General features: G+C 37.9%; 1 protein-coding gene and 1 long non-coding RNA gene across 3 annotated transcripts in view; one reads left to right on the top strand and one right to left on the bottom strand.

The window, feature by feature from the left end:
• Window positions 1–11: 11 nt before the first annotated feature.
• The window catches only part of LOC119620821 (uncharacterized), a 44,282-nt gene continuing 30,237 nt past the window's right edge, over window positions 12–14,056 (top strand). Inside the window, exons 1-2 of the long non-coding RNA XR_012092808.1 lie at window positions 12–93; window positions 13,849–13,916. This is a non-coding gene — a long non-coding RNA (uncharacterized lncRNA). The remainder of the gene's footprint in view (window positions 94–13,848; window positions 13,917–14,056) is intronic.
• RETREG1 (reticulophagy regulator 1) overlaps window positions 6,754–14,056 on the bottom strand; it is a 144,761-nt gene continuing 137,458 nt past the window's right edge. For both annotated transcript variants that reach the window (XM_007961249.3, XM_007961250.3), the window contains 4 exons: window positions 13,022–13,159; window positions 12,167–12,231; window positions 11,798–11,924; window positions 6,754–9,358 (listed from right to left, as the gene is read on the bottom strand). In XM_007961249.3, coding sequence (XP_007959440.1) covers window positions 8,865–9,358; window positions 11,798–11,924; window positions 12,167–12,231; window positions 13,022–13,159 — 824 coding nt within the window. In that variant the 3' untranslated portion in view covers window positions 6,754–8,864. The remainder of the gene's footprint in view (window positions 9,359–11,797; window positions 11,925–12,166; window positions 12,232–13,021; window positions 13,160–14,056) is intronic.

Genomic DNA, 14,056 nt, shown 5'->3' with positions numbered 1-14,056 from the left:
CTCAGGCTGTGGCCACGCCCCCGCCGCTGAGACCCAGGAAGCCAAGGGAACGCAGTGACTGAACCGGACCTGGGTCCCTTCAGTCAGCCCGAGGTGGGTGTTGCTTGAGGGAGGTCGCGCCCTCCCAGTTACCTTCCCTGGTGGTTGCGCCGCTCAGTGTGACGCGGTCAAAGAGACGGCTACGCGAGAATGGGGGAGTGGGGCGCCCGAGGCTGCTCCCGGGCCCTCGGAATCCCCCGATTAATGAATGGTCGGGTCAGCGACGCGAGGGTCGGGGCTTCTCTGAGGACCGCGCGCTGCACCCGCGGAGCCAGCTGAATGGATGTCGCGAAGGCCAGGGCTGCCCCTTAACCCTCGGGGCCGACCTCGGAGCCCTCGCCGGCGGCTGGACCGCTTCCCCGGGAAACCGGAGAGGCCGGGCCGGAGGCTCGGCCTTTCTGAGGCGGCCCTTCGGGCGGAGGACACCGGCGAAACTTGAGTGTACAGAGTGCCCGAGAGGAGCTCCCTGTAGACACACAGTCCGAGCCACGTAGGTAATTCTAGTAGTAGCCACATTTTTAAAGAGTAAAGAAAAATCGGTGAAATTGCTTTTAATGATGTATTTAATTTAGCCCATCCTGTCATTTCAGCATGTAATCAGTCTAAAAGAATTAATGAGATCTTTTACGCTCTGTGGTTAGTTCTAAGTCTTGGAAATCCAGTGTGTGTTTTAGAGCTAACAGCCCGTCTCAATTTGCACTAGCCCCGTGTCAGGTGCCCAGTTGGCTGTGTAGCCTCATGTGTATCGGACAGCAAAGTTCTGTAGAAAAGAACTTCAGGCCAGGCGCGGTGGCTCACGTCTGTAATCCCAGCACTTTGGGAGGCCTAGGCAGGCAGATCATCTGAGGTCAGGGGTTCAAGACCAGCCTGGCCAACATGGCGAAACCCAGTCTCTGCTAAAAAAAAAAAGAAAAAAAGAAAAAAGAAAAATTAGTCCTGGCGCAGTGGCGCGGACCTGTAATCCCAGCTACTTGGGAGGTTGAGGCAGGAGAATCGCTTGAGCCCGGGGGGGCAGGGGGGCGGAGGTTGTGGTGAGCAGAGATCGCGCCACTGCACCGCAGCCTGGGCGACAGAGCAAGATTCTGTCTTAAAATAAAAAGAAAACATGAACTTCAAATGCTTGAGGAGGTCATAGATTTCATCCACACAGCCTGGTTGAACCCTTGTCAGCCTTGTTACAGAATCAAACGTTGCATGCTCAGAATCCAAGCTGCTAATAGAAAACCAAAAGAAGATGACGCTTTAAAAAAAACCTTCCAGTGGCTTCCCTTGACTCAATCAAATTCAAACACCTTACTTTTTATTCTGCGAGGCTCTGCCCCTCCCTCTGATGTCCTGCCACACCCCCTTCTCTACCCTGCTCACTCTACTTGAGTCGCAATGACACATTTGATGTTCTTCTAACAATCACTTTAGTTGGTACTGAGTCAGAAGTCCATTACTCTTCCGCTTGGAACATCCTTTTGCTGGCTTGCTCCCTTATTTTTTGGATCTCTGCCCAAATGCCTTTGTAAGAGAGGCTTATCCAAATCCACTTACCAAAAATAGTGCCTACCTTCCTAAGTTCTTACCAGGCATAACTTTTCTCTAGCACTGTATTAGTTATCTACTACTCTGTATTAAATTACCCCCAAATTTAGCATCAAGCTTTATTTCAGTTTCTGTATGTCAGGCATTTGAATGACTTAGCCGGGTGGTTCTAAGATCTCCTAAGAGGTTGCAGTGAACATGCTGTCCAGGGCTAAAGTCATTTGAAAGTCTGACTGTATTTGACTGTGGCTGGAGAATCTCCCTTAAAGATGGTTGATTTACATAGCTGATAGCAAGAGGCTTTGGTTCCTCGACAAGCAGGCTTCTCCACAGGGCTGCTTGAGTGTAGCGGAGAGCCACATGAAATTCATGAATTTCTTTCATGACCTAGCCTTGGAAGTCACACACAGTCGTTTCCACAATGTGTTGTTACTTATGCAGGTCAGCCCTATTTAATGTGAGAAGGGTTTACATAAGGGCATGAATACGAGGAAGTGGGAAGTAAGGGGCAGGGTGGTTTTAGGTGATCATTGGGAGATCAGCTGCCACTAGCATTTGTTGTTTGTCACTGATTTCCCAGGCTTAGCACTGGAAGTCCTGCATCCCGGGAAACCCCTCAATCCTGGGCAAACCAGGATGTCTAGTCACACTGCATGTTAGTCATCTGCGTCTAGATAGAACATAAGCTCCATGACAGCAAGCACTCCTTTGTTGTATACTCTAATGCTAGAACAGTCCCAGCAGATCAACTGTTCAGTATTTGTTAAACAAATCTTTTGCAGTGCAAAAGTTAAGTCAGATGGCGATTTTTATTTCTGAAAACTTATTTTGAGATTATCAGTATCTTTTAAAATAGCTGAGCCGTCTGGATACTCACTTTGAGAAATGTAGCTAGTATTAGTTGTTAACTGGAATAAGCAGAGCATATTTTCACGCTTCCCTAAAAAGTAAAGCAGAAGATGGCTATAAAAGTAAAAAACTTCTGGTTTTACTTTTGCCTAGTATCATTCTTATATGACTCTTCCAGAATCTGTTCTTCAGGTCATTATTTCCTCCCTGCCTCCTCTAATCTATTTTCATGATTCTCCTATTTCAGCATCATTGAACTCTCCAGTTTTACTTTTCTTCTTTAAAGAGGTATTGTTTCCTCCGCCATACTAATTTTCCAATGTACTGTTCTGCAGTCTCCAAGATAACCTTACTCTTTCCCCATAGCCCCCCTCTACAGTAAATACAAGTAATCAGTAATTTTCCTGTAGCATTTTTTTCATATGCCACTTTTTCTATTCAATAATAGTTGTCTGATGCCCATAAGATAAAGTTTAAATTCCTTTCGTATCTTTCCTTTCATGGCTTTCGTATCTCCCATAGTCTCTCCCACATGCTACGTATTTTTTGTAATATACTGGTTCTAAATTAAAGCATTCCTACCCTCAAGAAGTTTTTTTTATGACTTCTTAGGGATGATAAAAAAATATTTATAGTTAACTAGCTGGATCTAGTACAATGAAATATAAAGAAAGGGGTAATGAGTATTTAAGATAGAGAAATCTCATGCCATTAGAGAGATCAGAAAAGTTTTCATTAAGGAGTAGACATTTCAGATGGGTCCTAAAGGAGAAGGTGGAGGACTTTGCAAGTGGAAAAGGAGGTGGAACAGGTAGAAGAAATACTGTAGAGGGAGGAAAATCAAGGACATATTTAAGAAGAGTGTGTCTAGGTTGGATGAAGCTTAGGATACAAACAAGAGAAAATGAGACTAGAGAGAGCCACGATATCATTGGCAAAAGACTTGGATTCTTGTGTTTACTGTTCATGCTTCATTTGTTGGAGAGTCACAAAATGTTTCAGCTTATATGGCATCAGGAATAGAAGTGGGCCTTGAGTGGATCCAGCAGCAGTATCTGGAACTAATTGGAGGAAAAAAAGAGTAGGTCTACAACCAATACCTCCTTGGTAAATGCAAGGGACTGTTGAGTAAAATCTCTGCAGCACATCCTCAGCACTCTTAATGTGTCTAACCTCTGCTGACAGTACTGCTATCAAAAAAAAAAAAAAAAAAAATACCAAATTGATCACTCTGAAGAATTTAAATGAAGATCACTGATATAGTTTGGATGTTGTCCCCACTCATATCTCATGTCAAAATGTAATCCCAGTGTTGGAAGCAGGGCCTGGTGGGAGTGATTGGATCATGGGTGTGAATTTCTCTTGAATGGTTCAGCACCATCCCCTTGGTGCTGTTCCTGCGACAGTGAGTTCTCTCAAGGTGTGGTTGTTTATAAAAGTGTGTATCACCTCCCCGCTTGCTCTCTCTTGCTCCTGATTTTGGCATGTGAACTGCCTGCTCCCACTTTGCCTTCTGCTTTGAGTAAAAGCTCCCTGAGGTCTTTCCAGAAGCAGAGGCCACCATGCTTCCTGTACAGCCTGCAGAACCCTGAACCAATTAAATCTCATATAAATTACCCAGTCTCAGGTATTTCTTTATAGCAATGTGAGAATGGACTAATACCACCACCTATGACAAAATTAGTGAAAGTATTGAAAATTAGAATTCCTTCTGTATATCATGACATAGCCCTTAAAATAGTTCACGGAATTCTCAAACTACTAGAGTTACGGTGCACACTGTAACAGTGACAGTACACACAGTAACATGGTTCTTGTTTCAGTCTTGGAAGACTTTGGGATAATTTAAAATAAAAGCTAATAAAGTTGCCTTCAAGTCAATTTGTATGCCAGTCACAATATTCTCTTGTGACAAGTTTACTGCTATTCACATTCCTATATTGCAGTGGCACCTTGGTTTTTAAAAGGCAGGCTACAAAGGGGATTGAGTTGGTTGAGGGTAACCTTGGGTGGGGGTAACAAATATTGAAATACAAAAACTAACGTACACTTATCACATAGTTTACAGTTTCTGTGAATTCTGTGTTCATGAAAACGTTAAGTCCTGTGAGAGATTTTCAGTCCCCAGTTGTTTTGGCTGTCTACATATGCAAAGACTTCTCTTAATTTAATAAGGAATTGAAATGTACAACAAAGTCTGTTTATTACAGCATTTAAAAATCAACTGGTTTCTGCAGTCTTTGAAAAAAATCTAAAATAAAATCAGTATTTAATACTTAGTGAAATTATTAAACTGCTTAAAATTATGATCAGTTCATGTATCAAAAAACAAAACCAATATACTAGTATGATACATTAGAAAGAGAATAGGCTTTGGGGTCAGGCTGACTTTTTCCTTGACTAGCTATGTGACCTTGGACAGTTTATTTACCCTGTTCTTTGGCAAAATGTTCTTAATACCACTTAACTGTAGAGTCGTGAGCATTAAACAGGATCGTGTTTTCTATGTCTTAGACCAAGAGTTCGCATACTTTTCCCGTAAAGGGCCGGAGAGTAAATATGCTTTGTAAGCCTGGGTTCTCTGTCACAACTAATCAGCTTCATTGTTCTAGCATAAAAGCAGCCATAGACAATACATACACAAATGAGCATAGCTGTGTTCTAATTAAACATTATTCACAGATGCTGAAAATTGATTTTCATTTATTCTCATGTCACAAAATAGTCTTCTGATTTTTTTTCAACTACTTCAAGATGTAAAAAACGGTTCTTAGCTTGCAGCCCCTACAGAAACAGGTGGCAGGCCAGATTTGGCCCATGGGCCATAGTCTGCCAACCCCAGCCTTAAGACACACTTAATCCTTGCAACACTCCATGAGGTAAATGGTACTACATATTTATTTTGTAGATGAGGTAAATAGGTATGGAGTTATTAGGTGACTTTCTCAGAGTCCCATAGCTAGTAGGTGTTATAACCATAGAAATTACTATTATAGAACCTTATACTTGGTCCACAGAATCAACTGAAATAGTAGACATTTTTGCAACACTTCCATCCATTAATTCCACAAGGATTTCTTGCACTATGAGGCTGATACAGTGCTGGACCCATTAAAAGAAACTTACGATTCTTGTAAGCTGTTGCTTGTTGATCCTTTGTTTTAATGTTTAAAAGAATGGCTCAGTTGAAACACAGGCAGGAAAAAAATCAGTATCTTGGTTTTATGCAGCCTTTCCACACACCCCTCCCCCCAGCGTGCTTCAGATACTTTTTTTCACCCATTCTCTAAACATCCCTGCGTGATAAGGTAAGAATTAACTTCCCTATTTAATGCTTGGGAAACAGGATGGGGCTTGGGGACGTTATATGACTTTGACACTGTGTCTTAGGGCCATAATATTAACATCAGAACCAGAACTCATATTTTCAACATCTTTCTTAGTATAAATGCTACAGTGGAAATGGAGGAATAATACACAAAAATATAGTTCTGAGGCTTTCTAATTTCATCATGATACAAATGATCTAAGACAACAGTAGTTCAATAAAGGTTTTCAGAATAATTTCCTATCTTGCAATGAGCACAGCTGGAACAGTGTAAAGAAGTATACCTATCTAGATTATAAACAGTTCATATAAATGTTAAAATCACGTTTTTCTTAAATGTGTATTTGCTTCTTGACTAAAATTAGTGGCATGCTGGCATTTGCCACTTTTCTAAATGGAAGGAAGTTACATTTATTTCAAATATAAGAGTGAGATGCCTAAATATGTTGAATGTATTTGCCAATTACAAAACCTTATAAAAGTCTTGCTAATATTTTATTAAACTGGGGAGCAGGCAGTTTAAAAAAAAATCCCTTTTGAAGCTATGTAGGGTAAGAAAAAAAGGTATTTCAGAATGAGAATATTCAAGCATGGACTGATCTTCCAAAGTGAGCTTCAGCTTCTTGAGCGCTACTTTATTGCTTCAGATTAAAATACATGCTCAATGTATGCTATTGCCATTGTGTGATTTTGCTCAGTATCTTCTATAGGAAGTGGGCAAAACTTTTCTACAGCTTTCGATTTTAACAAAATATATCCATGGTTCACATCTTAAATACTTCAGTCCACTTAGATTTTACAAACCACTCATTATCAGTTCTTTCAGACGTTGGGGAAATAATGCTATTTATATTCTCACGGTAAAGGACATGTAGTCCTCTACTATGCTGGATCAATAATAGATGAAGTGTATCTGCTACTTCATCTTTTACAACCAGAAACAATGACCTCCACCACCACCAAAACATACATATACACAAACAAAAACCTTCAACATCCTTGTGTTTGTTTGAATTAATAGTTGTGAGAAAGTACCATTACTGTATTGTGTAAATGTGTTGTCACAGAGTCATATACAAACAATATTAAAATTCATACATAGTTAAAATGCTGCTGTCCCTAGAGAGCTGGCATGTCTCCTCGATAGTGGTGATAACACATTTTTCTACTCTACCAACTTCTTCCCCACACTCCTTTTAATTTGTAGTTATTAACATTTTATTCTAGATTTATTGTTCATACCATCACAGATTATCAGCCCTTGAGTTAATCTTCCTGTAAGGTTATCTAGGGATTTATATTATTTAATTACTTGGATTATTTAACTTTTTTTCTCCTCAGTGAAGAAATGGAAATGACCTTTAAACTTTTCTACTTTATAACCAAGAATATTATTTTAAAGAAAGAAGCATACACATAAAAAAGAATACTGGTAACAACTATTTTATAAATATGTAACTGTATTTTTCTTCCTGTCCAGAAACTGTTATTGAATAAAATTCAGGTATATTCCTCCAAAACCCACACAGTTCAGAGATTTTCAAACACCAAGTTTCCATTTGTATTAAAATGGGCAAGATAATGAAGGCACAGGCTCACTTTGTATCAATAAAGGACATCAAACACAGTCATGAGGCACTAATGACATAAGCAATCACAAAAATGTTCAAAGTCTTCAGTAACTCTTCTCCCTTTAACATTTGGCAAAATTCGGTCTAAATATTTGAATACCTCAGAAAGAAAAAATAAATAAGAGTTGCTACATTAAAATGTCAGATTACTTATAATTAGTCTTTAGAAATATAAGGGATAAAATGAAAGGAAGAGAACACAGATTTCCTATATTCTTGGATTATCCTTCCCTTCTGAGGGTCTCAGATGTCTCTGTGCATCTGCCAGAATGCCAGCTGTACCTGAAGATTTAAGAGATTTTTGGTAGTTGCTGGCATGGTCCCTCGACACTGAAAGTTTATATCACAAAAACAAAATTAGCTTGGTGTGAGCTCTTTAGTCCTTTGTTAAAAACCATAAATCAAATTTGGTTATTTAAAAGTGATCTTAAAACATTTAAAGGAAAATATATATATTCTATCTTCCCAGTAAGAAACAGATTTCATATTTATACTTAAATGGCAAATAAATATATTTTAAAGCCAAGCAAGTTCCTCTCCTCTATACAGACTAAGAAAACAGAGTTATTATGTCTTTATTGCTGATGATCACATCACTCATATCAAGAACTAGTTTCACAATTTTAGGAGACTTTTTTCATGACATAATATAAAAGATACGGGTCTAACTTAAGTCTGAGCAGGCAAAATAGAGCTGTGCTCCCAACATCCCTATCACAAACATATGACAAATGAACAACAAAACAACTGAATCTGTTTATGTCACAACCATTGTCTATGTGATACACAACTGCTTGCTTTCTGTGGGTTAATGCCACCCACTGCAAGACTAGAGATGGCAGTCAGTGGAGCATGCTGCTTTACAAGTAAGCCTAAGTCTACAACTGCAGAAATAACATGGAAATGTTTCAGTCTATCCAGAGTACTTAAATATACTTTTAAATTTTTTCCTAAGAAATTAATTTTGATAGTATTTCCCAAGTCCTTCAACTAAGATACCTTGATAATTTCGGTCTTTTTTACATCAAAATCTATCAGTTTAAAAAAAAAAATTTCCAGGTATTAGGAATAAGGAAGCTGATAACGGCATGTATTCACAATTAATTGTTAATATTTTTCAATGAGTTACAATAAACTGTTTTGCATGCTTGAAAAACTGTAAAGAAAAAGAATATAGGAGGATTTTAATAATTTGGTTTTTGTTTCTTTTTGCTTTAAAAACCCCTAATATTTATCTCTGACAACACAGTGGTGTGTATAAAGTTCATTTCCATGCTTATTACACAAAAATAACGATCAGAAATATCAATCTATCAGTGTCAGCTGATATATATCCAATTAATTCACTGCAGGAGGGAAAATAAAACAAATCTAAAGTAATCATTAAAGCTTATAGTTCAATTTTTTTCTTTTCCTTTTTTTTTTTTTTTTCCTTGTTTGAAATTTTTTTGGTGTTTTTTGTGCTCTGTTGCAAGCTGATTCCTAGATTAATGGCCTCCAAGTAGATTTGAAAGGAAACCTGAAGACTTCTTATTTTGCTGTGCTTCTGCTTCCTGGTCTTGTGTAAGTCCCAATTCACTCTCAATTTGATCCAGCTCTGACTGGTCAAGTAGTTCAAAGTCATCACCTTCTTCAGTGTCTGTGTCCTCTTCTGGGATGGGGGCAGCCTGAGAAAGTGCTTGCTGCACCCCCTCTAACTGGTCTTTGATAGCTGCAGTCACTGCAGCTGTGATGACATCCCCAGCCAGGTTGCTCATCAAGTGAAAGGTTTGGTCACTGTTCAGAGGAAGGGTGAGACCAGCTGCTGATTGTGTCTCTTTGCTTGGTCTGTGACCACTGTCCAACTGTTCCTTCTTTCTCTTGAGCTCAGTGGGCAAACCAAGGCTTAATTCATCTTCATCATTCGTTCCCATGCCATTTTCTAGAGATGGGAAATCTGAGAGATCTCTAGAGAAAACTTCCTCACTAGGTCGATCGAGATCTGTGAAATGGATAACAGAAGTTCAGACTTAAGCACCGTAACAAATTTCAAATAAAAGTGCTGTCTAAAGATCATCTATCTGACTTTAATCTGAACCCTCTGGCAACCTTGGCGTTCATCTAGCCTCCTGAGTCAACTTGAATCAATTTAACCACATACTGAACTCCTAATCCTGCAACACTCTTTCTCCACAGGGACACAAACACTACACATCCCTCTATATTTAGCTTTCCTCTTAAGCACAAAACAGTGTATTTACTGACTTAACATTCACACTTGTCTGACATCAGCTTGAGGCTTTGACTAACGCTTAAGCATTTACTATAAAAATTCCCCATCCTGCTCCTAGGGTGGGAATTACCTTAAGCCAATAAGTATGCATGTACATGAAATTAAACATACTATAATAGGAAGTTTCCTTGGGTTTTGGTTAATATTATTCAGCCTCAACATTTTCATACATGGAGATCTATTTCAGTGTCTGTAATCTGTGTTTGTTTTAAGCAATGGAAAGAAGATACTGCTCCTTCTATTCCATATAACCCAGGAGTTTATGGAAACATTTGGCTCTCTATAACTATAGCTGAAACTGACCATATAAAGATTTAGGACATTTGAAATCAATGTCACAGTAGAAGGCTGACAGATTTTATTGTTTTTACCTTTCATATAAAATTCTTTTAATATAACAGTTAACTCCCTGCAACTGTGATTTGAAATCTTCAGTTAATGAAAAGCCTTTTATGTGTCTTGGATTATTATTGTCTTTTTTGCTGAATAAATCTGAGATGGGATCCTTAAGAACAAAGTACTTGTTGTTATTGTTCTTTAAAATAAGACCTCAAATTGGAGGTTCTGAAAGCTTGTAGAGCTTGAATGACCTTCAGCGATGCTCTTGTTCTAATGTAAAGGTGAGGAAATTGAGACCCACAAAAATTATTTCACCTGTTCAAGGTCATAAAGTTAGGTAGTGACAAAGGCAAGACTCTACTTGGGTTTTCCACCTTCCAAACCCATCTTCTTTCAAACATTGCACAGCCTCCCTCCCTCCTTCCTTTAAAAACAGAAAATGTCTTTTTGGAACATAAGTATAAAATAGTTCATTCATTCTCCTCCTTTATAATCTGCTCATATGTTCAGTATATAGCCAAAACAAGGTAATCCAGTGAGACTAACAAAAGTTAAGTTACCGTACAAGCATTGACTCTCAATTTAAGTTATGGATATAATTTGCATTATAAAGAATACTGTGCTGTCTTGTTTTTAATTGTACTTATTATAAACAAAGAATATACCGGATAAAGAAAATGTGGTACACATACACCATGGAATACTATGCAGCCACAAAAAGGAATGAGATCATGTTCTTTGCAAGGACCTGGATGGAGCTGGAAGCCATTATCCTCAGCAAACTAACACAGGAACAGAAAACCAAACACTGCCTGTTGTCACTTATAAGTGGGAGCTGAATAATGAGAACACATAGACACAGTGGTGGGGAACAGCACACACTGGGGCCTGTCATAGGGTCAGGGGTGGGAGGAGGGAGAGCATCACAAAATAGCTAATCGATGCTGGGCTTAATACCTAAGTGATGGGATGCAAACCACCATGGCACATGTTGACCTATGTAACAGACCTGCACATCCTGCACATGTATCCCTGAACTTAAAAGTTGGAAATTAAAAAAAATAAAAATAAAAAGCTGTTTTAACTTCGAAGACAAATGTGAGAAACTCCAGAGTCAGCTTTGGACTCAGGGAACTTGCCCTCCATACCTCAGGCCCTTTTAATGAGGACTAGGCCTAAATGTATAGGATTACCATCTATCTTTCTCTCCCATATTATCGCTTAGGACATTTCAAAGACATTTCAGGAGGTAATTTTTCTAATTTTTAATTATTTTGTTTTCGAAATTTCTGTCCAAAGGCAGATTTGGACATTGATTTAGATTTTTTTCTCATACTTTTTGAAAAACAGCTTTTGATAATTCATGCACCAAAAAAACACACTTCTAAAGTGTACAATTCAGTGTTTTTTAGTATATTCACAAAGCTGTAAAAGCAGCATCACTAATTCTAGAACACTTTCATCACTCCAAAAATAAATGCATACCAATTAACAGTCACTCACTATTCCCTCCTTCCATCAGTCCATAGCAGCCACTAACTTAATTTCCCTTTATTTGGACTTGCTTATTCTAGGCATTTCATATAAATGGAATTATACAGTAAGTGGCATTTTGTGTCTGGCTTCCTAGCATGTTTTCAAGGTTCATCCATGTTATAGCAAGTATCAGTACTTCATTTTTATAGCCAAGTAATATTCCACTGTATAGATATGGTGGTAACATGTTATTTACCCATTCAGTATTTGGCAGAAGTTAAGTAGTTTTGTATGCACTCATAAAAATAAATGTGTCCAGAAATATTAGCATACCATCAGAAGTGTCTGTCTGTGGAGTGTATCCTTCTGAAAGGTTGAAGGTCCCATTATCAGTCCAGGATACCTCTGAGACGTCTGTGTCAGACACAGATAACTCTTTGGCAGCAACCGTGAGGCTAATCTGTATTAATATAAATAAATACCAGCGGCACATTTTAAACTGCTGAAGGGAATATTTTGAAAAATCCATACGAACCCCCAAAATGTCAGAGTAATAAAAACCAGATGGATATTTTTATTTTGAAATCATTCAGTCATCTTACAGAAATATGGGTTTATTAGGAAGATCATTCAGCTTTATATATGTAAATACATTTACAGTCAAACCACACAGGAACAAATTGAAAACTAAACAAAAAATACCTTAGGACAAAGAGCTGAAAAGTCTAATTCACTGTCATCTTTGTGACTTTTTTCTTTATCTGCTTCTGTTGAGAAAAAATTTGGAAGCTTTCAGTTTCCTAGCCAACTCAGATATAGTGCGTTTATTTCATTATGTATTCTTACCCCACATTTCTCATATTCTGAAATACCTCCATATCATTAAATGTTTGCACATAACAAGCTTCACATATTTGCAAAGGAAATGATCCACATTAGTGGTTCTCTTAATATTGTCCCTGAAACAGCAAAAGCATCCTCCCCGGGAACTTTTTAGAAATGCAGATTCTCAGGCCCTACCCTAGACCTACTGCATCAGAAACTCTGGGCTGGGGCCTAGCAACTCATCCTGTAATCAGCCCTCCACGTGACTCCGATACATTCTAGTTTTAGAACCTATAAGGTCTCAAGCCAAGTTAAAAAGTACAAGATGATTATATTGGCTTTTCCTGTATTTTCTTTTCCTTCCCCTGTTTTTTCAATCCCTTCTTACACAACTTCCACACTCCTAGCACTGCTTGTGTAATTTTGTATTTGTGATAGTCCAACCCAAAATAAAACTAAGTAAATCAGAAGTAGCACAATAAAAAGTGTTGAAGCCTTTTCTTTCTCCCCTGACAGTGTGGTTAAAAAATCAATTTCTTTCATTGTATATTTGAGAAAAGAAGGAAAGCCTAAATAGGAAAAGGATATATTTAACTTTGAGGGCGATTAGCTTCTATAATAATATTTAGTAAAAAGCTAAAAGTATCCTCAAATGTATTAAAGGAATTGCCTAAAAATAGCTCGCTAATGTCTCATTTCATGCATAGAATCTAAAATATAAACTTTACCTACCAGATCTCTCACGTTTCTTCTGATTAATATATTCTCCAATTCCAAAATCCAGTTTCAGCAGAACTGACTTAATTTTACTGTATATTTTTTGTCCAATATCATTACATTTAAACAATGGACACAAAAATGCACACAGTACTGAAAGAAGAAAGAGGATAGAAGTAAAATGCCTTTCCTTTCAAAAGGCTACATACATTTCAGTATTTCACAAAATACTACACTTTTTTACTGAAAAACTTGGTTTTTTTTAAGGGAAATGCCTCTGTGAAATAAGTTCATAATTTCTATTCTTTTTCTGTAAGGTAAACATTTTCTACCACCACCCACACACACACACATGCATGCATACCCACACACACACAATGCTCACAGTCATTGTTTTCAGGTGCAATTAGATCAACTCCCTCCTTTCAATCCTTTTACTCTCAAAATTTATAGAAAAATTACATGCCTTCCAAACAACAGTCCTGGTTTAACTGTATTTATTCAATGCCATTTCACCATGGGAAAGTTATTAGCCTCTCATCAATAATATTAGGATAATAACCTTATTTATTTGGGGTTGCTGTGAAGTATAAATGAGATCAATGCAAACCATCTGAATAATGCCTTGCCCAAATTATTCTTTCATTCCCTAGTCCTCTTCTCCTTTACCTCCTAAACAATGTAATGATGAGGCTGATGTTATATATGAGTTCTTTTGGGGAGAATGGATTTGAGCTCTGACCATTTGCCATTTGCATTATGCATTAAGAATACAAAAAGAAGCAAAGATTGCCACACTCTAAGTACTGTATTCCTAATATTTATTTCTTTGTTCTTTTTAGGAAGTATCCTATATTATATTTTTAAAATAGGAGCTACAAACTCAAATGTCTCGAGAGGCCAAGAAATTGTAAGTAAATTTTAAAATCCATTGTAAGAAAAATTGGAAAATATGAGGGTATGTTAAGTGGAGAGTGCCTGCCCCATCGAAAGGTAGCAGTGCCAGATCATAGTTTTCAGGTAAAGGAGAAAATCCATACATTTTAATAA

This window comes from Chlorocebus sabaeus, chromosome 4 (genome assembly GCF_047675955.1).
Source record: "Chlorocebus sabaeus isolate Y175 chromosome 4, mChlSab1.0.hap1, whole genome shotgun sequence".
NCBI lineage: Eukaryota > Metazoa > Chordata > Mammalia > Primates > Cercopithecidae > Chlorocebus > Chlorocebus sabaeus.
Note: the sequence above shows the minus strand (reverse complement) of the source record. Positions and strands in the feature narration are given on the sequence as shown.